Genomic DNA, 20501 nt, shown 5'->3' on the forward strand with positions numbered 1-20501 from the left:
AGTTTTCCTCAGCTCTATCTGGACAATATCAGGGACAGAACACAAGGACTTTCGGTATGAAAAGCATTCTCTCCAGACTGAGAACGGGCATCGAAATGGCAAATGCGGTTCAACATATGCAAGTGTAAAGTGAGGCATGTTGGGGCAAAAAATCCCAACTGCAAGTATAACCTGATGGGATCTGAGCTAGTGGTGATCAACCAACAGATCTTGGGGTCGTGGAGGAGTGCTCGGTGAACATGTCACCCCGGTGTCTGGTGCTATGAAAAAGGCAACCTCCATGTTAGGCATAATTAGGAAGAGAATCGAGAATAAAACTGCCAATATCATACTGCCCCTATTCAAATCTATGGTGTGATCACACTTGGAATATGGTGTACAGTTCTGGTCACCACACCTAAAAAAGCTATTGCAGAGCTGGAAAAAGTGCAGAAAAGGGCAACTAAAATGATCAAGGAGCTGGAGCATGTCCCCTATGAGAGAAGGTTACAACAGCTGGGATTATTTAGCTTGGAAAAAGGGAGTGTAAGGGGAGACATGAACTTAAGCACACGCCGGGAAAGAGCGGAGGACAGGAAGGCATGGTGTGCTATGGTCCATGGGGTCATGAAAAGTTGGACACGACTTAACGACTGAACAACAACAACAAGGGGAGACATGATAAAGGTGTACAGAATTATGCATGGTGTGGAGAATGTGGATAGGGAGACATTTTTCTCCCTCTCTCAAAATACTAGAACCCGGGGTCATCCTATGAAGCTAATTGGTGGGAGATCCAGGACAGATAAAAGGAAGGACTTCGTCACATGGCACATAGTTGAACTATGCAATTCAGTTCCACAAGACGTAGTGGTGGCCACTAATTTGGGTGGCTTTAAAAGGGGGTTGGACAAATTCCTTGAGGAGAAGGCTAGCAATGGCTATCATAGAATCATAGAATAGTAGGGTTAGAAGGGGCCCACAAGACCACCTAGTCCAACCGCCTGCCCACTGCAGGAATCCAAGTCAGAGCATCCCTGACAGATGGCTGTCCAGCCTCGTCTTGAATGCCTCCAGTGTGGGAGAGCCCACTACCTCTCAAGGAACTGGTTCCATTGTCGTATTGCTCTTACAGTCAGGAAGTTTTTCCTGATGTTCAGCCAGAATCTGGCTTCCTGTAATTTCAGCCTATTATTCCGTGTGTTGCATTTTGGGATGATTGAGAAGAGATCCTGGCCTTCCTGTCTGTGAAAACCTTTCAAGTACTTGAAGAGCGCTATCCTATCTCCCCTCAGTCTTCTCTTCTCGAGGCTAAACATGCCCAGTTCTTTCAGTTTCTCTTCGTAGGGCTTTGTTTCCAGTCCCTTGATCATCTTTGTTGCCCTCCTCTGAACCCTCTCCAGCTTGTCTGCATCCTTCTTAAAGTGTGGTGCCCAGAACTGGACACAGTACTCTAGATGAGGCCTAACCAGTGCTGAGTAGAGGGGAACTAGTACTTCCTGGGATTTGGAAGCTATGCTTCTATTAATGCAGCCCAAAACAGCATTTGCCTTTTTTGCAGCCACATCACATTGTTGGCTCATATTCAGCTTGTGATCTACAACAATTCCAAGATCCTTCTCCCTTGTAGAGTTGTTGAGCCAGGGATCCCCCATCTTGTAACTGTGCATTTGGTTTCTTTTTCCTAGGTGCAGAACTTGGCATTTATTCCTATTAAATGTCATTCTGTCGTTTTCTGCCCAGCGCTCTAGTCTATCCCATTGAGAAGCACTCTATGAGTCTGCTGTAGCAACTGTGGATCCACCGGACCATTGTTTCATCTAGCCCACTTTGAGCTAGTTTGCTCATCAGGATATCATGGGGCACTTTGTCCAACGCTTTGCTGAAGTCAAGGTATATGATGTCCACAGCATTCCCACAGTCCACAAGGGAGGTTACCTGATCCAAAAATGAGATCAGATTCGTCTGTAGTTCCCAGGTTCCTCCTTTTTACCCTTTTTGAAGACAGGGATAACATTAGCCCTCCTCCAGTCATCTGGCCCTTCACCTGTCCTCCATGATTTCTCAAAGAGAATAGACAGTGGTTCTGAGAGTTCTTCTGCCAGTTCCTTTATTACTCTAGGATGCAGGTCATCTGGCCCTGGAGATTTGAACTCATTCAAAGTAATTAGGTGTTCCTTGACTGTATGCCTATCGATCTCAAGCTGCAATCCTGCCCCTTCAGCCTGTACTTCGCCTTTGCCAGGGGGCTCACAGACCCTCTTTTGGGAGAAGACCGAGCCAAAGTAGGAATTGAGCACTTCTGCCTTTTATTTGTCATCTGTTATCGTTTTGCCATCCTTATTTAATAGCTGAACCACCATATCTTTCCTCTGTCTTTTACTATGCACGTATTTGAAGAAAGCCTTTTTGTTGCTTTTAGCATCCCTCACTAAGCTCAGCTTTAGACTTCCTGACGCCATCCCTGCAATTCTGTGCTACCTGCCTGTACTCTTCCTTTGTTGCTTGTCCTTCCTTCCACTTCCTATATGTGTGCTTTTTTGTTTTCAGGTCATGTCTAAGCTTTTTGTGAAGCCACTTTGGCTTCTTCTGTTGTCTTCCACCTTTTTTTCTCATTGGAATGGTTTGTAATTGTGCTTTTAGAATTTCCTTTTGCTCTCCCTGTTTGCTCTCCGTGATTGCTCTCTCTTTGGGAGCTTGCTCCCTTGTATAGTCCCTAGAACAGCTGGAGCAGCTTCCTCTGCTCTGCTCAGCTAGGAGGCAGGAAACAGACTGAAACTTCCTGCCCACACAGCTGCTGGGAGTACTCAGGCCACACCCCCTCAATTCAATTGGAGCTCTCAAGAGCACCTGGTAATCTCACAGCCACTCAGGAGGGAAAGGATGGCCACCTGGGCTTACTCCAGCCCACTTACCTCTTTGCCTTTGTCTCCTCTTCCACTGCAACTCCCCTGGCCAACTCCTGTTTGCTCTCCCTGTTTGCTCGCTTTCTGGGAGCTTGCTTCCTTGTATAGTCCCTAGACCAGCTAGAGTAGCTTCCTCTGCTCTGCTCAGCTAGGAGGCGGGAAACAGGCTACTAGTCCTGAGGGCTATGTGCTACCTCCAGCATCATAGGCGGTATGCCTATGTACACCAGTTGCTGGGGAACATGGGCTGGAGGGTGCTGTTGCAGTCATGTCCTGCTTCTGGCTTTCCTGTGGGCAGCTGGTTGGCCACTGTGGGAACAGAATGCTGGAGTAGATGGACCCTTGGTCTGATCCAGCATGGCTCTTCTTATGTTCATGTGCTCTACCACTGGGCTACAGCTCTTCCTTTTTAATTCCCCCCTCACCCCTTAGGAAGAAAAGCACTCTGTACACATTCAAAGATATTCCACTCAAGATGCCAGATTTTTTTTTTAAACATAGAAACTGGCAACATATTTCAGTTTTTCAGCCACTGAGATATGCATTCAGTTTAGCAGAGAAGTTACCTGAAGGAAGCAGTAAACCACAGGTGATCGCACAGTGTTTCCTCACGCTATTGTGGCACAATTAGGTTTGGTCCAAAAGCCACTAAAAGTGGAGGTGGTGGGAATCTCAAGCTGTTTACAGTGGTCTTCCTCAACCTGGTACCCTCCAGATATGCCGGGACATAGGTCATGCTGGCTGGGGGATGCTGGAAGTTTGGGGAAAGCTAGTTTTACAAGGGGCATAGAAAGAATTCATCACCAGAAGATGTGGTGATGATGCCCACCAATTTGGATGGCTTTAAAAGGGGATTAGACAAATTCATGGAGGAGAAGACTATCAATGGCTACTAGTCCTGATGGTTACATGCTACCTCCAGGATCAGAGGTAATATGCCTCTCAATGCCAATTGCTGGGGAACATGGAAATGGTGCTACTCCATTCACGTACTGCTGTGGGCTTCCCACTGGGGCATCTGGTTGCCCACTGTGGGAACAGAATGCCGGACTAGATGGGCCTTTGGTGTAATTGAGCACAGCAACTCTTATGTAAGCTTTTTTTCTTCATAGTGACAAAGTAATATATATTCACTGAATTTGCAATCAAAGGGGCGGAGTGGGGGGAGGTGGAAACTGCTATCTTGACCCTATGGGACAGAGCAGAACTAGAAGCAAAGGAATATGGGGATTTTGTACCTACACTGGTTGTGTAGAAGAGGGAATTTCTATGAGGACTACTTCTTTCTCACCAGGCGTGACAAGTTAAACCTGCTAAAATTCCCTCTACACAACTATTAAGGGTACAAGAACCCATTGCATTTGGTTACTGGTTTAAAACAGGATGATTAATTGGCAGATTAATCAACTACAGCCTTAGTTGATTAATTGGTAGGGGAGCCATTTTAATCTATGGCACCACAACTTAAGGGTAAAAAGGAAGGGGGGTATTTGGGTTCTTATTCTCTCAGAAAGGCACCTCTATTGGTTTTGGGGAGCTTGCAAAATGCATTTTAAAATGTAGCCAATCATGTGACTCATTGTGGTTGCTGGGCATAGGTTTTATATACTGTTACTGGTTGGCTTTGGTTGGAGTGTTAGTTCAACTGGGCTCCTTTGGATTTTTTTTGTGGTAAAAACCTGATCTTGCATTGAAAGATGAACGGCTTTTTTTCTTCCTGTATCACAAACACAGTGCGGCAGATTAAACAATGCTTAGCGGGAAAAGATTAATCAATTTTTACCACATGCATTTAAGCTGAACCATTTGTTTGATTGGTTACAGCAGCCTACCCCAACCTGGTGTCCTCTAGATGTTTTGGACTTCAGCTCCCATCAGCCCCAGTCAGCATGGCCAACAGTCAGGAATGCTGGAGGGCAGCAGCATCATTATGGAGGGGGGCCCACCAGGCCCCGGATCTTTTTTGAGCTGTGCTCCAGATCTTTTGAGCTGTCCTAATTGCCATTTTTTTTACATTTTCCCATTGACTTGCATTGGAAAACAAAAATGGCTATAACTTTTTTAGTTTGTATGATACATACATGAAATTTGGAGCCTTGGTAGCCCCCGTGGAGCTGATGGAACCTGCCAAATTTCAGGCAGTTATGTCCAGTGACTTTTGTGCTAGTCACAGGTAACGTTTGCTATTTTCAAGAAAATGTGTCAAAGCAAAGAGCTATATTTTTTGTGTGCTTCCACATATATGCATGGAATTTGGGGACCTGGAAGCCCACACAAAGATGACTGAGCCTGCCAAAGTTCAGACAGTTATGTCTAGTGGCTTTTGTGCTAGCCACAGGTAAAATTTGCTTTTTCCAAGAAAATCTGTCAAAGTAAAGAGCTATAATTTTTTTGTGCTTCCACATAAATTTGGGGACCTAGCAGGCACTATGAAGCTGACTGAACCTACCAAATTTCAGACAGTTGGCAAATTTCAGACAGCTGGTCCAATGGCAAAGCCTAAAACAAAAAGTAAAAACTGTCAAGTCACCCATGGGATTAGAGATCCTAATCAGAAGGTGTTTAAGGTGACCATTAGGAAGTCACTATCCCTAATCTAAGGTGGGCCTTAGTAAGCATTACTAACAACAAAGCTAGCAGAGATGACAGTATTCCAGCTGAGCTATTTAAGAGCCTAAAAGATGATGCTGTTAAAGTGCTGCACTCAATATGCCAACAAATTTGGAACACTCAACAGTGGCCACAAGACTGGAAAAGGTCAGTTGACATTCCAATTCCAAAGAAGGGCAACGCCAAAGAGTGTTCAAACTACCACACAATTGCGCTCATTTCACATGCCAGCAAGGTGATGCTCAAAATCCTACAAGCTAGGCTTCAGCAGTATGCAAACCGAGAACTACCGGAAGTACAAGCTGGGTTTAGAAGAGGCAGAGGAACTAGAGATCAAATCGCCAACTTTCGCTGGATCATGGAGAAAGCAAGAGAATTCCAGAAAAACGTCTATTTCTGCTTCATTGACTATGCTAAAGCCTTTGATTGTGTGGATCACAACAAACTGTGGCAAATTCTTAAAGTGATGGGAGTACCAGACCACCTTACCTGTCTCCTGAGAAACCTGTACGAGGGTCAAGAAGCAACAGTAAGAACCAGACATGGGACAACCGATTGGTTCAAAATTGGGAAAGGAGTACAACAAGGCTGCATATTGTCGCCCTGCTTATTTAACTTATATGCAGAGTACATCATGAGAAACGCCGGGTTGGATGAATCACAGGTCGGAATTAAGATTGCCGGGAGAATTATCAGCAACCTCCGATACGCAGATGATACCACCCTAATGGCAGAAAGCGAAGAGGATCTCAAGAGCCTCTTGTTGAGGGTGAAAGAGGAGAGTGCAAAAGCTGGTTTGAAACGCAACATTAAAAAAACTCAGATCATGGCATCTGGCCCCATCACTTCCTGGCATATAGAAGGGGAAGAAATGGAAGCAGTGACAGATTGTATTTTCTTGGGCTCCAAGATCACCGCAGACGGTGACTGTAGCCATGAAATTAAAAGACGCTTGCTCCTTGGGAGGAAAGCTATGGCAAACCTAGACAGCATAGTAAGAAGCAGAGACATCACCTTGCCGACAAAGGTCCGTCTAATCAAAGCTATGGTTTTCCCAGTAGTAACGTATGGCTGTGAGAGCTGGACTATAAGGAAGGCTGAGCGCCGAAGAATTGATGCTTTCAAACTGTGGTGCTGGAGAAGACTCTTACGAGTCCCCTGGACTGCAAGGAGGTCAAATCAGTGAAGCCTAAAGGAAATCAACCCTGAGTGCTCATTGGAAGGACAGATACTGAAGCTGAAGCTCAAATATTTTGGCCACCTAATGCGAAGAGAAAACTCTCTGGAAAAGACCCTGATGCTGGGAAAGACTGAAGGCAAAAGGAGAAGGGGAAGGCAGAGGATGAGATGGCTAGATAGCATCACCGATGCAATGAATATGAACTTGAGCACGCTCTGGGAGAGAGCGCAGGACAGGAAGGCCTGGCGTGCTATGGTCCATGGGGTCACAAAGAGTCGGACACGACTGAACGACTGAACAACAACAACAACGTACGGCTGTGAGAGCTGGACTATAAGGAAGGCTGAGCGCCGAAGAATTGATGCTTTCGAACTGTGGTGCTGGAGGTCAAATCAGTCCATCCTAAAGGAAATCAACCCTGAGTGCTCATTGGAAGGACAGATACTGAAGCTGAAGCTGAAATATTTTGGCCACCTAATGCGAAGAGAAAACTCTCTGGAAAAGACCTAGATGCTGGGAAAGACTGAAGGCAAAAGGAGAAGGGGACGGCAGAGGATGAGATGGCTAGATAGCATCACCGATGCAATGAATATGGACTTGAGCATGCTCCAGGAGAGTGCGCAGGACAGGAAAGCCTGGCGTGCTATGGTCCATGGGGTCATGAAGAGTCGGACACGACTGAACGACTGAACAACAACAACAACAATGTATGCCTGAGAAGTCCCATTATCTTTAATGAGGCTTACCCTCAGGAAAGTGTGCATAGGATTCCAGCACAAGTTACTTTTGCAGGGAGGTTTGCACCCTGATGTTCTGCATGTTTACTCAGAAATAAGTCCTGAGTTGTGAGCATGGTACTGCAGGCTTAATACAGTGCCTACCCAATTCTGTCTAATGAATTGACTACCCTTTCAGCTCAGTCCTATGCATGTTTTATCACTTGTGGGTTTGGGTTTTTTTTGCATGAACTCTAGCTTCAGTGGTGAGGGAAAGGCACTTAGTGCATGCTCAGAGTTTCTCCATAACTGAGCCCTAGTTTTGAAAACAGACTCATTGGCTGAATCCTCATGAAGTCTTGGCACAAATGAAGTTATGAGGAGGAAGATACAATGACAGCTTGTGCATAGAGAGGAGTTGCACAAAACAAGACATCTGTTTTTATGAAAAGTTGCTGGATGATGGTAAGATGAGGAAGGACGGTTGCATGGAGGGGAATAGAATTGGTAGGGGGAGAATGCAAGTGCTAAGTGCTGAAAGAAGAACATTCTGCACATGCTCAGAGGCAATCTCTATTTAAGAACATAAGAAGAGCCATGCTGCATCAGACAAAGCTCCATCTAGTCCAGCATTCTGTTCACACAGTGGCCAACCAGATGCCCACAGGAAACCCACAAGCAGGACATGAATGCAATAGCATCATCCCACCCATGTTCCCCTGCTGCTAACATTGGTGAAATGGAAATAACTTCTAGTAATTCTAAATTAGAATGCATGTATATCCTTCAGAAACTTTGCAGGTTTCTTGCCTGGGGGACACCTCTAATGACCTGTGCATTTTCATACAAACTTACCCAAAAACTATTGGGGAAGGGGTGAATGGAAGGGAAAGCAAATCACTCCCTCCTCCAAATTGGAGAATTCCCCTTCCACATGAACTGCTGCACCTACCCTTCTGAAACTTTGCTGGTTTCTTACTTTGGGGCAACTGTAGGCTGTCTGTAACTTTCAGAACAATGGTCCACAAGGAACATAGGGAGATAAGTATGTCTTCTTTTGGAGACCTGAAAATGTCAAGGCCACCCTTGCACAAAAACCCTTGTGGCTAGCATTCTGAAATTTGGCAGACATGATCTCCTCTGATGGGGCAATGAATCCTGACATTTTTATCCAACTCTTCCAAGGAATTAAAACGTTATTGGCAGTTCCTTTTAAAAGAAAATCAAAATATAAGCCCTGCACCTATTTTTCTGACACTGGGCAGGTGTAATCCCCTTCTAGGGGGCTACTATGCCTGAAATTATCATCCAGTTCTGAGCAAGAGAAAAAAGTTAGTTTTTTTTTTCCTAATTTCCCATGGTAGTCAACAGGAAGCATAAAGACTCATTTTTCCAAACATTGACTCAGGTTTGGTGCTGAGCTGAAGGGGTCCAACTACAAATTGGCCCGAGCAGGAGCGGGATGTTTTCCAAATGCTGAATTGGGCTCTGAGTTGAAGTGGGGTGGGGGGGTCAGTGCACACTTCTTATGTATGTATGTAATCTATACACACATGCAAGCACACTGCATGCACACACCATACACACATATTAGACATGCGCTAAGGCGCGCGCGCACACACACACACACACACACATATGCAAATTTATGTTATGGGCCTGTGCCCCAGATCTTTTAAGAACCTAGCAATGCCCCTGCTGGAGGGCACCAGGTTGAAGAAGGCTGGGTTTCCCAGTAGTGTGGTGTCATGGTTAGAGTGTGGGACTGAAACTCTGGAGGACTAAAATACCTCACAGGGTTGTTGTGAGGATAAAATGGAGAGGAGGAGGATCACGTACGCCACTTGGACACCTTGGAGGAAAGGTGGGATTTAAATGTAACAAATACATAAGTAAATAAAACTCCATTTATTCCCCAGCTGAATTATGGGAGTTGCAGTCCAACACATCTGCAGGGCACCGGGGTGTGGGTAGGCTGCAGCAGATGATCTAACCAGCTGTTTGCTTGCTTAAATCCTTATTGTTTAATTATGCCCCCCTCCCCAATTAGGTGTCCCCTGCCTGCACCACCTCTAAGAGCTGCAACAATCCTATGCACACTTGCCTGGGAGTAAAGACCCACTGATCCAAGTGGGGCCTTCCGTTCCGTGTAACGGCACATAGGCTCGTGGGTCGACAGCATCGCTCCAACCCCTCCTCCGCGAACGCGGAAAAAGTGGGCGGGGCGTCCGTTGTATCCGTTGCGGCTCCGCCCCCTCGTTCCACTCCCCCAGCTCCGTCCGGGAGCAGCCGCAAAGCCAGGCGGTGAGTGGGAGGGGCCGCAATTTGGAGGAGGAGGCGGCGGTGGCCGAAGGACCAGGGGGAGGAGCCCGAGGGACAGGGGGAGGAGCCCAGTCTTTAGGGGCGGGGCAGACCTGGGAAGGGTGGGGAGGAAGATGCTTACTCCACTGAGGAGAGGGGAAGGGGGCATTTTTTATTAGTGAGTAGGATCTGGTGGAGTGGGCGGAAAACAAGGGGAACATTTTTAGTAGGATCCAGTGAGGAGGGAGCCAAAGAAACACCTTTTTTTTTAGTCAGTAAGATCCAGTGAGGAAGGATGAAAAGGGGTGACACGTTAAAAAAAATGGTAATGAGCAAGATCCTGTTAGGAGGGATTCAAAGAGGAAAGACTTTTTAAAAACTGGTTGGATCCAAAGAGGTGTGGATGTGATTTGTTTACTCAGTGAGTAGGATCCAGTGGGGAAGGATCAAAGCAAGGGTTGTGTCATTTCCTCCTGGCTCACTGAATGGGATCTAGTGAGGAGGGATCAAAGGCTATGACAGACATTATTTGTTTGTTTTTTACTCAGTGAGGAGGGATCGAGAGGGGAGGGATTGAAGCGAGCAGAACACTTTTTAAGAACAAAACAAAATTCAGTAAGTGGGATTGAATAGGGAAGGCTCAAGGTGTGAGCATGAGAGGTGACATGAAAAAGGGTGGCTCCCAAAAGGCTCCGCCACTGTATACGCAGAGAACCCAGGTATCCTGGCTCCTATCTATTGTTACCTCCCCTCCGCCGCCCCCACATCCCTAGCTTCCTCCACTGTAACTATTAAACCTTATTCCTTGCCCACACAGAGGAAATAGGGAGAGAAGTGGTTCCAATTCAACCTTCGGGAGACCAGTTCCATCTTCTGAGATGATGGTAAAGAGTAGGATTATTTGGCCCTCTGCTCCAGTGCTTTCACAGCAGGCTGAAATGCAGACATGTAGGAAGCGGTGATTTCTAGGGAGAAAGTGAGTATCCAGCTACTGTTAAAAGCACAGGAGCAGGGCTAATGAAAACACACACACACGTTTGCCAACTCTTCCAAGGAGTTGCCACTGTTAGCTTCCGTTCCCCCTCCAAAGCTGTGAAGAGAAAGGAGGAGTCTCGACCTCCCAGCTGTACATGCTAGGCCCCCACCTCCTTCATGGGTTTTGGATTTGAACCCAAGAATCCCCCCTTCCAGCCCATGTTTCAGTTGTAAGAGCTGACGATGGCTGGTACAAGTAGCCCACTCCCCTCTCAAAGGGAGCTGAGTTCTCTGTCAGGTCGGTGCTACTTCCTGCACCCACAGATACCTGCGGCCCCCATGTCCTCCTGGTCATCACACTCTCTGCGCCACCTACTTTAACCGTTCCCTCCTTCTTTGTGCCTCCTCCTCACACTCCATCCTTTTATGCCTAGGATGACTGTATATAATGGGCAATGTCCAGTCAGAAGCAACACAGGAATCAGAGGCTGCCAAAGACGGGGAGGAGAAAGCCAACCCGGACAGGAGCAAGCCGGATCGGGGTCCGAGTGGTGCTAAACATGAATCGGGGAGCCGGTCCCCCGGTCCTCAGGCCTCTGAACAAAAAGCTGCCAGTCAGCCTCTGAGCGGCGAGCCAGGAGGAGGGGACAGGCAGGCAGGAGCCGTAGAGATGGGGAAAAACCATTCCAAAAAGTCCAAGCTGAAGCTCTCCTCCATGTGGGCCCATAACTCGGCCAGTGGCGGGATGAAGGAGGCCAGCCTGTGTGATAAGGACCCAGGGGCAGAAAAACGGGGGCTGGCTTGTCTGAGCAGGGCTGACCTCCAGAGTTCCAGATCTGTTCTCCACGAGGAGCCCAAAGGGCTGAAGGTGGCTCTGAGGCCTTCCCAGGCGGTCGCCTCTGACCCGAGAGACTTGAGCGCCAAAAGAGCACCAGCTAAGGGGAAGGGCAAGCCAGAGAATGCTCACCTGGCCAAGAACATGGACGGGCTGCTGCTGCAGCCAGAGAAATTGGCTGAACTGGGCCAAGTGCCAGACGCCCCCAAGGATGTGGTGGAAACGGAGGCATGTTGGACACAGCACATCAAAGCAAGTGCTACGGACGGTTTGGACCCTGAGGGGTGGCTGCCAGAGTCCCTGCCTCCCGCCAAGAAACAGGCTGCGAGTTTGACACAGGGCACCGAGTCTTTCAAGATGACTGAGGACACCTTGGCAGACCCTCGGTCTCTGACTGAGAGAAACGCAAGTCGGCCAGCTCTGTACAACTGTGTGGCTCCACCTGGAGTGAAGAAGGCCCTTCTGTCGTGGGGGGCTGGCCAGAGGGAGAAAGAGCGAGCCGGCCAACGGGACAGCGCGCCCGGGAGTGACGGTGACTCCAGGGGCCTGGCCTTCCCTTCCCAGCTGCCCGTGGAATGTGTGAGGGCCTCGAGTGGCGCCATGGAAAAGCCTCAAGCCTTTGGGAGCGAGGTGAAGTCTGGGGCAAAGAGCGAGGCTCTGGGAGCGGAGGCCGTCAGTTCAGAGACAATGCAGGAGCTGCTGGAGAAAGGGCTCAACTTCCTGTACAAAGTGACCATCCAGCCAGGACAGTGGCCATCCAGCATCAAGGCCGTAAAGCAAAAGCCCAGCGTCATTTCCTCTGGCATCTCCTATGCCGACGTCCTGAAGCAGTGCCCTCAGAAGAAGTCCCCCGCCAGTGCCCCGGTGTTGCCTAAAGCTCTGCATCATCTCACCACAGCGGGCAAGAAGCTCCCATCGTTCAAAGGGCTGGAGAGGAGCAACCCCGAAGACTTCTCTTCACTCAGCCAGTTGTTTCTAGAGCACTTCAAGAAAGTCACCCCCCCTAAAGAGCCTGCCCCCCACACATCTGGTCAGCAAGTGGTCACTTTCTTTGAGGAACTGTCCAGTGGCAACACAAAGCGGCCAGAGTGGCAAAGGCCTCGGCCGCCCACTCCGTACCCTCAGCGCCGCAAAGGTCAGGGCAGAAAGTTGCCCAAGTTTGGGACTGCTGTGACCCAAGTTGTAGCCTTCCTGGGGAGCGACCCAAAATGTGACTGGTTTGTACACGATGAGAGTCAGATGCCCCTGAATGAGGCCGTGGTGGCAGCTGAGGAAGGGGTCAAGGACTGTGTCGGCTCACCCAGTGCTGGTGACAAAGAGGCTGAAGCGGTGGGCACCTCTCAACCCACTGTGACCCTCTTAATGGAGCAGGAAATGGCAATGGAAGTTGACAAGACTCCCCAGAGATTGCGAAGGAGGCCGCAGGGCCTGGAAGAGGGTGGAAAAGAAACGACTCCCGTTAAGTCGGCTCCATACAGTGCTGCGCAAGGCATGCTTTCCCCACTGGCCGATACCCAGTCTCTCCAAAAGGAAGAGCGCTCCCCGGTACCACTGCTAGGTCCAGTTCCACATTCTCCCAGGGAGACGCTGGAGGCGCCCAATCCTGCTGTCTCTGCCCCGTCGTGTGCTCCCGTGGGACTGATTGCAGACCCTAAGGTGCCAGCTCTGACTCAAGCGAGGCCTAAGGTCCGGAAACAAGGCCCTGCTGCTCCAAAGTCTAAAGAGAAACTCAAACCTTCAGGGCAGCCCAAAGTGAAAGCACCTAAGGGTAAAGGGCAGAAGCAATGGCCCCGTGGTTATGGAATGACCACCCCACTGAGGTTAGAGGGTGTTCCTCTCTTCCCGCCGTTCGAAAAGGTTGCAAGGCCTTTTTATTTCGGTGAGCCTTCGGTGAGTCTCGTTCTTTTGGCTGCATTTCGTTTATTTGGTTGATTGCTGCTGCTACTACCCAATGTTTTGACTTGTTTTTTTGTGAAAGATTATTTTGATCCTTTTCAGTCTGGTTTTAGGCCCGGTTCTAGGAATAGCAACTTGCCTTGGTCACCCTGCTGCATGACCTACACTGGGAGGTGGGCAGTGCAAGCACAACCCTTTTGATCCTCCTGGACCTTTCTGTGACCATGACATCCTTCTGGGAAGCCTTGCAGGGATGAGACTGGGGGAAGTATTTTGCAGTAATTCCACTCATTCTTGGAGGGTCGATCTCAAAAGGGTGGTGCTGGGACACCACTGCTCCACGCTGCGGCCATTGCCTTGATGGGTGCCATAGGGTTCCACCTTGTCTTCCATTATCTTTAACATCTATACAAAACTGCTGGGAGAAGTCACAGGAACGTCGGAAGCTGCCTTATACGGAGTCAGGCCGTTGGTCCGTCTAGCCCAGTATTGTTGACACTGACTGGCAGCCGCTCTCCATGGCTGCTGGCAGGATTCTTTGCTAGCTCTACCTGGAGAAGCCGGGGATTGAACCTGGGACCTTCTGCATGCAAAGCAGGGGCTCTACCCCAAGCTACAGCCCAAACAGTTTGAGGTGAAGCATCATCAGTATGCTTCAACTCTTCCCTTTCATTTCCATCTTCTGATCCTAGGGCAGCAGTGGAGTTGACGAACCAGTGCTTGAAGTCAGTTCAGGAATGGATGTGGGTAAAGGGGGGTGGGGGTGGAGCTCCACAAACTGCCACTTCAGTGCGCTCCAGGCTCTCAATGGAACTAGGTTCCCTCGCCCCCCGACAGGCGTATGGGCTTTCCCTAGGAATCTGGTTGGCCATTGTGGGAACACAGTGCTGGACCAGAGAAGCCTTTGGTCTGATCCAGCATGGCTCTTATTTTTAGAGGGGTCGCCATGTTAGTCTGTTGCACCAAAAACAACGGAGGGTCTTGGGGCACCTTAAAGACTAACCAATTTATCACTTCATGCATCTGATGGACAGTGTCCACAGAAGCTTATGCCAGAATAAATGGGTTAGTCTTTAAGGGTCCATGAGGCTCTTTGTTGTTTTGGCTCTTCTTAAGTCCTTGTGGCCAAAGAAAGCCTTCAGGAACCACTGATTCCAGGTGCTCCAGTTGACTCGAGGCAACATCTCCTGCTGGAGTTGGCTTTCCTTGCCCCTTGTGCGTTTCCTCCCTCGAGATGCTTTGCCAGGCCTTTACTGCAGCTGCCTGCAGCTGCTGCTTGTTTGTGGGTCTTTCTGCCTTCAGTCTTGTCTTCAGTAAGTGATCTCTATTGGGTTGAGATCAGGTGACTGACTTGGCCATTGAAGAACATCCCATTTCTTTGCCTTGAGAAACTCTTGGGTAGCTTTTGCTGTATGTTTGGGGTCATTATCTATCTGTAGTATGAAGTGGCGTCCTATCAGTTTGGCAGCATTCAGCTGAATCTGAGCAGAAAGTATAGCCCTATACATTTCAGAATTCATCCTGCTGCTTTTATCAGCAGTCAGGTCATCAATAAACACCAGTGACCCACCTCCATTGGCAGCCATACATGCCCTTAATCTTGGTCTCATCAGTCCAAAGAATCTTATGCCAGAACTGGGCAGGCTTTTTTAGGTGTTTGCTGGCAAAGGCTAATCTGGCCTTTCGGCTCTTAAGTGTTACCAGTGGTTTGCACCTTGTTGTGAAGCCTCTGTATTTACATTCATAAAGCCGTCTCTTGACTGTAGACGTTGACAATGACATGCCTACCTCCGCAAGAGCGTTCTTGACCCGGCTAGATGTTGTGAAAGGATTCCTCTTCACCATGAGCAGAATTCCGCGGTCATCCACTTTAGTTGTCTTCCGTGGTCTTCCAGGCCCTTTGCTGTTGCTGAGCTTGCCAGTTAATTCCTTCTTTTTCAGGATGTTCCAAAGTGTTGTGTTGGCCACTCCCACTGTTTTTGCTATCTTTCTGTTGGGTTTATTTTGTTTCCTCAGACTAATGATGGCCTCCTTCACTCGCATGGACACCTCTGTGGACCTCATGTCGGGGGTTCCAGTGAACAGCTACCAAATGCAAATGTAACACTCAGAACCACCTCCAGGCCTTTTATCTGCTGGATTGGTCATGGGGTACCCAGGAAACAGGCCACACCTGGCCATTCAGCTGCTTGTCAGCCATTTGTTCCATTACTTATGAGCCACCAATGATGGGGGTGTGTTATGCCACTGGCTGTACTTCCTGAATGGTTAGTGCCCCACTTTTGTCAAACCCCTTGAATTACAGCTGGAAGTCCTGACTTCGCTCCCATCTGGGTGTGTTTCCTTTCAACTTCAATGTGGTGGTGTACAGATAACTGCCAAAACAGTTATTCTTGTTCCAATATTTCTGGCCCTGACTGTACAGTGGTTTTCACATAGGACTGCCTTGAAAAAGTCCATAACCTTTAATTAGTGCAAAGTGTGCCTGCCAGACTATTTTTTGGCATCCAAGGTCAGAGCATTTAAGTCTGATGTTATTTCATCTTCACTGGCTGCCTGTTTATTTCCAGGCTCAATTTAAAGTGCTGGGATTGGCCTTTAAATGGCTTGGGAGCAGGTTATTGCAGAAACTGCCTGCTCCCATATAAATCTGCCTGGTCTTTGAGATTGGCCTGGGAGGCCCTGCTCTTGGTTTTGTCCAAACGTGCGTAGACAGGAGATCACAGGCAGGTCCTTCTTTGTGATGCTGTATCTGTCAAACTCTGTCCCCTGTTTTTTCACAGATGGTAAAACCTTTTTAAAATTATTATTATTTAGGCTACCTTTAATCAGCAACCTGCTGTTTTTGTGATGTTCTGGATGAAATTGTAGTACTGCTACCCCTTGGTATTTGATTACAGATGTTTTACTATTGTTCTGTCTCTTAATGCTGTATAACAGTGGTTCTTAGACATTTTTTTGCGCTCACTTGAAAGTTGCTGGGGGTATCAGCAGATCGCTTAATAAGCATATTTTGTTCTACAAATCAAGGCATGTCACTCATATAATCATCAAAACTGTTGCCATATTATGAAAATCATGGGCCCTAGGCTCAGCCACTGAGAACGGCAGCCTCTTTAATTACTAGTTTTTAAGGGGAAAATGAGTAGGCAGCACCGGTGCCATATTATGAAAATCACAGGCCCTAAACCAGGGCCTTGTTAGCCTCTTTGATAATCCAGCCCCAAACAGTCTAGATCTCTGTCATCAGAAACAATAAATCAAGTGCTGTTTGAGAATCCCTGTATAGCTTCATGTTATTAGATCATATTTCCCCTTTATTGTAATCTGCCTTGGTTATTATTTTAATAGAAAAGCAGGATGTTAAAAATAAACTAAATGGAACTGAACATCTCTGCAAGCCACCTCGAGCATAGGAAAAGCGGTGTATCAATGTCTTAAGTAAACAGATAACTGTGTGTCCAGGAGATGCCCCTTTCTCTGGACAAACCAGCTGGCATCGACCAGGATGCAACCTCCACCCAGGCCAGTCCCGAGCAAGATCGAGAGGCTGACCGATCCCCCGCACACCAGTGGCCGGCTTTCCAGGTAGCGGATTCATGTTCTAGCAGGTGCTACTGCAAACACCAGCATCAGAGGAAGCTGCCCAAGAATGTCATGGCTTGGTGAGTAGAAGAGGGCCTTGCATGCAAATCCTGCACAGCCAGTCACAAAACAAACAGGGATGCATCTGCACAACAAACGTCTTATGCTTAAACTTAACTGTCATGGCTTCTCCTGAAGAATTCTGGGAATTGTAGTTTAAGGAGGATGCTGAGAATGGTTTGATCCTTCATAGATATTCCTGCTTCCCTCACAAAAAAAATACATCCGACTGTTCACAGGATTCTCTAGGAAGATAGAATGACTACAAAGCCAGTTTAAATCTGCAGCTTAGCAAGTAAGCCTATGGGCCCTAGAGACAACATCTGAGGGGCCATAGGATAGTTCGGATTCCTGGATCCGAGGCTGGAGACATCATTCTGACCTCGGACTCAGGAGTCCGAGCTCCTGGCCCTCTCTCCTTCCCCCTCGCAGCCAGCGTGGAGAAAACCTCACCAGAAACCTTGGAAAGGAGGTGATTCTGTGGGTGGGGTGGGGACTGGGGAGACTGGCTTATGAAAAATCCTCTGGCCTCTGCAGCCTCCTTCCCTTCCGCTCCGCAGAGCCCCAGCTAGGTGAGCAAGAACGGCCATCTAGCCAAAATGCAGAGCTGGAGCCACACGGAAGCAACGATCCCCTCCGCGCTCCTCCCACTCTGTATAGAATGCCCATCAGCCTCCGCGTTTGGAGGCTGACAGGCATCCCATCTGATAGGATTGTACCCTTAGATCTGTCCATAGCTTTGCAAGGGGCTCAAAGACTACAGAGGCTTTCCGTATGCCAAAAAGGCAGGATACTCGCTTGCTGATCATCCTCTTCCTTGCCCCAACTAATTCATGCCTCTTAACCACTATGCCACTTCAAGGCAGCAGGCCTGTGGCTGCATTTGCATGGCACAGTAAACCAGGATTTGAGGGAACCCTGGCTTACCATGAACGAACTGCATGCTGGTGTATGTAGAGCCTGTTTGCTCCCACTTGGCTCTTCCTGCTAGCATGAGCAGCTAAACAAAGCAGACATGGTTTGTTTTGTGTGTTGTCCAAACCATGGATCCTGGCTTATTGCATCCTTTACAAGCCAGTTTGTAAACAACGGTTTGTTCTCGCCTTATTTGGGAGCAATAAGCCAGGATTGCCAGTTTGGATGACATGCTGAACCAACCGTTTCTGGTTTGTTTAGCCACTCACACTAGTGGGGGGACCCAAGTGGGAGCGAATGGGCTCTATGCAGTGGCATGCTGGTTGTTCATGGTAAGCCAAGTTGCCCAGAAACCTGGCTTACCATCCTGTACTTTGTGGTAAGGCTGCACCATCTAACGCATGAATTTGTTGGACTGATTAAAAATCAAGGTGCCCATGATTGAGAAGTTTTAAAAATAACACAATTACGCAAGTTTGCTTTTACTCTCATATGTAAGTTTAGGTAAACTTAGGATGCAATCTGGCTGGGGGATGCTGGAAGTTGTAGAACTTAGTTCTGTCTAAACATGCATAGGATTGCGCCAATTGAAAGCTCCTACTAAGGTTTCTGTGATCAGCTATCCTTTGCAGTTGCATTTGAATGAAACCACTACAAAGGACGAGCTGTGTGCAGAAGCTCCACTGTTCATCCCCATATCTCTGCTTTTCTTTTCACCCCTTCCATACAGGCTGAACCCCTCCACCAACCACCTGGCAGAACCACCTTGGGTTGCCACAGCCATGCTGGCTGTCTCGCTGGTTGCCGGGACCAAGTTCTGCCTGGACTCTTATGAACAGCAGCGGGCTGACAGCGAGGACTGAATCCCCTTCTCCAAGCTTCCTCATCAATAAACCTTGTACATCATCAGCTGGGCCTGCGACTTCATTCATGTGCTGGGGTCTACTGCAATCTGCCACGACTGCAAACATTGGGAGTGACACCGTAGCTATAGAAGGTGGACACTGTACGGTCTTGGTTGGCAACTCATTTTCAACCGTGCAAGGGTAAAAGGCCCGGTAACATTGGTGCCACTCCCTCCCTCATGAACAAGACACAGGCAAGGGGCTCTTTCAAACACAGAGGCTGTGGCAGGCATCCCACCCCAGCCATATGCACTTCAGCTCCTCACTCCCATCTTCCCATGTCTTGGCTCACGCATAGGAGCAGCTGAGCTGCATAAGGGTGAGGAACAGGTCTGTCACTGTATTATCAGGGGTGGGCAGACTTCAGGCTAGTAGTAAACAAACTTTTGAGTCCCGCAATGCACCAACCAGAGCCTGCTGCAAAGGACAGATGCTCAGAATGAAAGAATCCTGAGCTCTGAAATTTGTTTTGAGTGCCAGAAGCGAGTGAAGCCATGTCCTTCCACACACATTAAAATGTACTCTTGGTTACCCCAAGCTTTCTTCATTTCAGCAGTATAATTTCAGTGCAGGTGGCGTTTTTCACTGCTACTGTTAAACAACTGGGAATCTACTGCACTTGGGATCTACTGCAAATCACACAGAGAGCTCTCTTCTGCCCACCCGCCGTGCATGATGGAAATAGGAGGTGACAGTGCCCTTTACTCATATCACCACATCAAGATTCAGGAGAGGGATTTTTTTTTTTTTAGACCAGGAGGCCATGCTAAAATCCATGGACCACCTGTTGCCTCTACCTACGGCATCCTTTGCCCTAAGAGGCCTGAGGACAGGAGAGACCGGACTTCATAACCGAGGTAGAGTTGGTCATCTCTTGCTCTTACCCAGCAGCTCACAAGGGTTGACTGTCTTCCTTAGGGAAGACAAGGATGCAGTCACAACAGCTGTTTGGTTTCCATATAAAAGGCAGAGCTACAAGCAGCTTTGGAAAGGAAATTTGCAGACTCCCCCCCCCCCCCCGGCGAATTTCACATGCATGTTGTTAAGTTAAAACCCTATGCTTCAGCTTCACGTAAATATTTGAAGTGAACAGACTTTCAATTCTGCAGAGAGCAGGCTTTGGAAGGTCAAATGCGTGCAGCTGGGTTGGGTGTTTTGGGACCTGATGACTGCTGGGTAGCCCCCCTATAGCTGACCCCTATGGGGCTGTGGAATTCACATGGCTGACATCTGACAGAGCCCAGAGGTGTCCAAGGAGAAACGGCATCTGCTCATGACAGTGCCCATGCAGGAGTAGGGCAAGTCCTTACTCACCACCTCTGAACTCCAGAGGCTGCAAGCTCTGTGAATTCCATAGCCTCTGCTTGTCCTGCAGCAGCTGGAGGGAGTCCTGGGGCTGGTGAGATACACACCACCAATTTGGTTTGGGAAGCTCAGCTTAGGTGGGTTGTCCCAACTTTGGCTATTTAGCATGTGTGGTTGCTATGAGATTCCTTGCTGGATCAAGACTAGGGTTGTACCTGGGGTAGCTGAAAAGCTCTTCATCCTCACAGCTGATGGTAGCAGGTCACAGTTGGCTGAGCCTGCATGTGAGTTCTAGGAAAATGTAGCCGTGAGAGCAATGTCTCCCTTTTGCTT

The 20501-nt window shown here is 48.3% G+C and overlaps 1 protein-coding gene across 1 annotated transcript; it reads left to right on the forward strand.

Moving 5' to 3' along the window:
- The first annotated feature begins 11115 nt into the window (after positions 1–11115).
- On the forward strand, positions 11116–18821 carry GGN (gametogenetin). Its single transcript, XM_084814897.1, has 3 exons — positions 11116–13392; positions 16864–17063; positions 18689–18821. The coding sequence occupies exons 1-3, from the start codon at positions 11116–11118 to the stop codon at positions 18819–18821; spliced, it is 2610 nt and encodes an 869-aa protein (XP_084671023.1).
- Positions 18822–20501: the final 1680 nt, after the last annotated feature.

The sequence above is a fragment of the Heloderma suspectum genome, chromosome 10 (assembly GCF_057233095.1).
Source record: "Heloderma suspectum isolate Gila_16-S chromosome 10, 16-S_ref, whole genome shotgun sequence".
Classification (NCBI taxonomy): Eukaryota; Metazoa; Chordata; class Lepidosauria; order Squamata; family Helodermatidae; genus Heloderma; species Heloderma suspectum.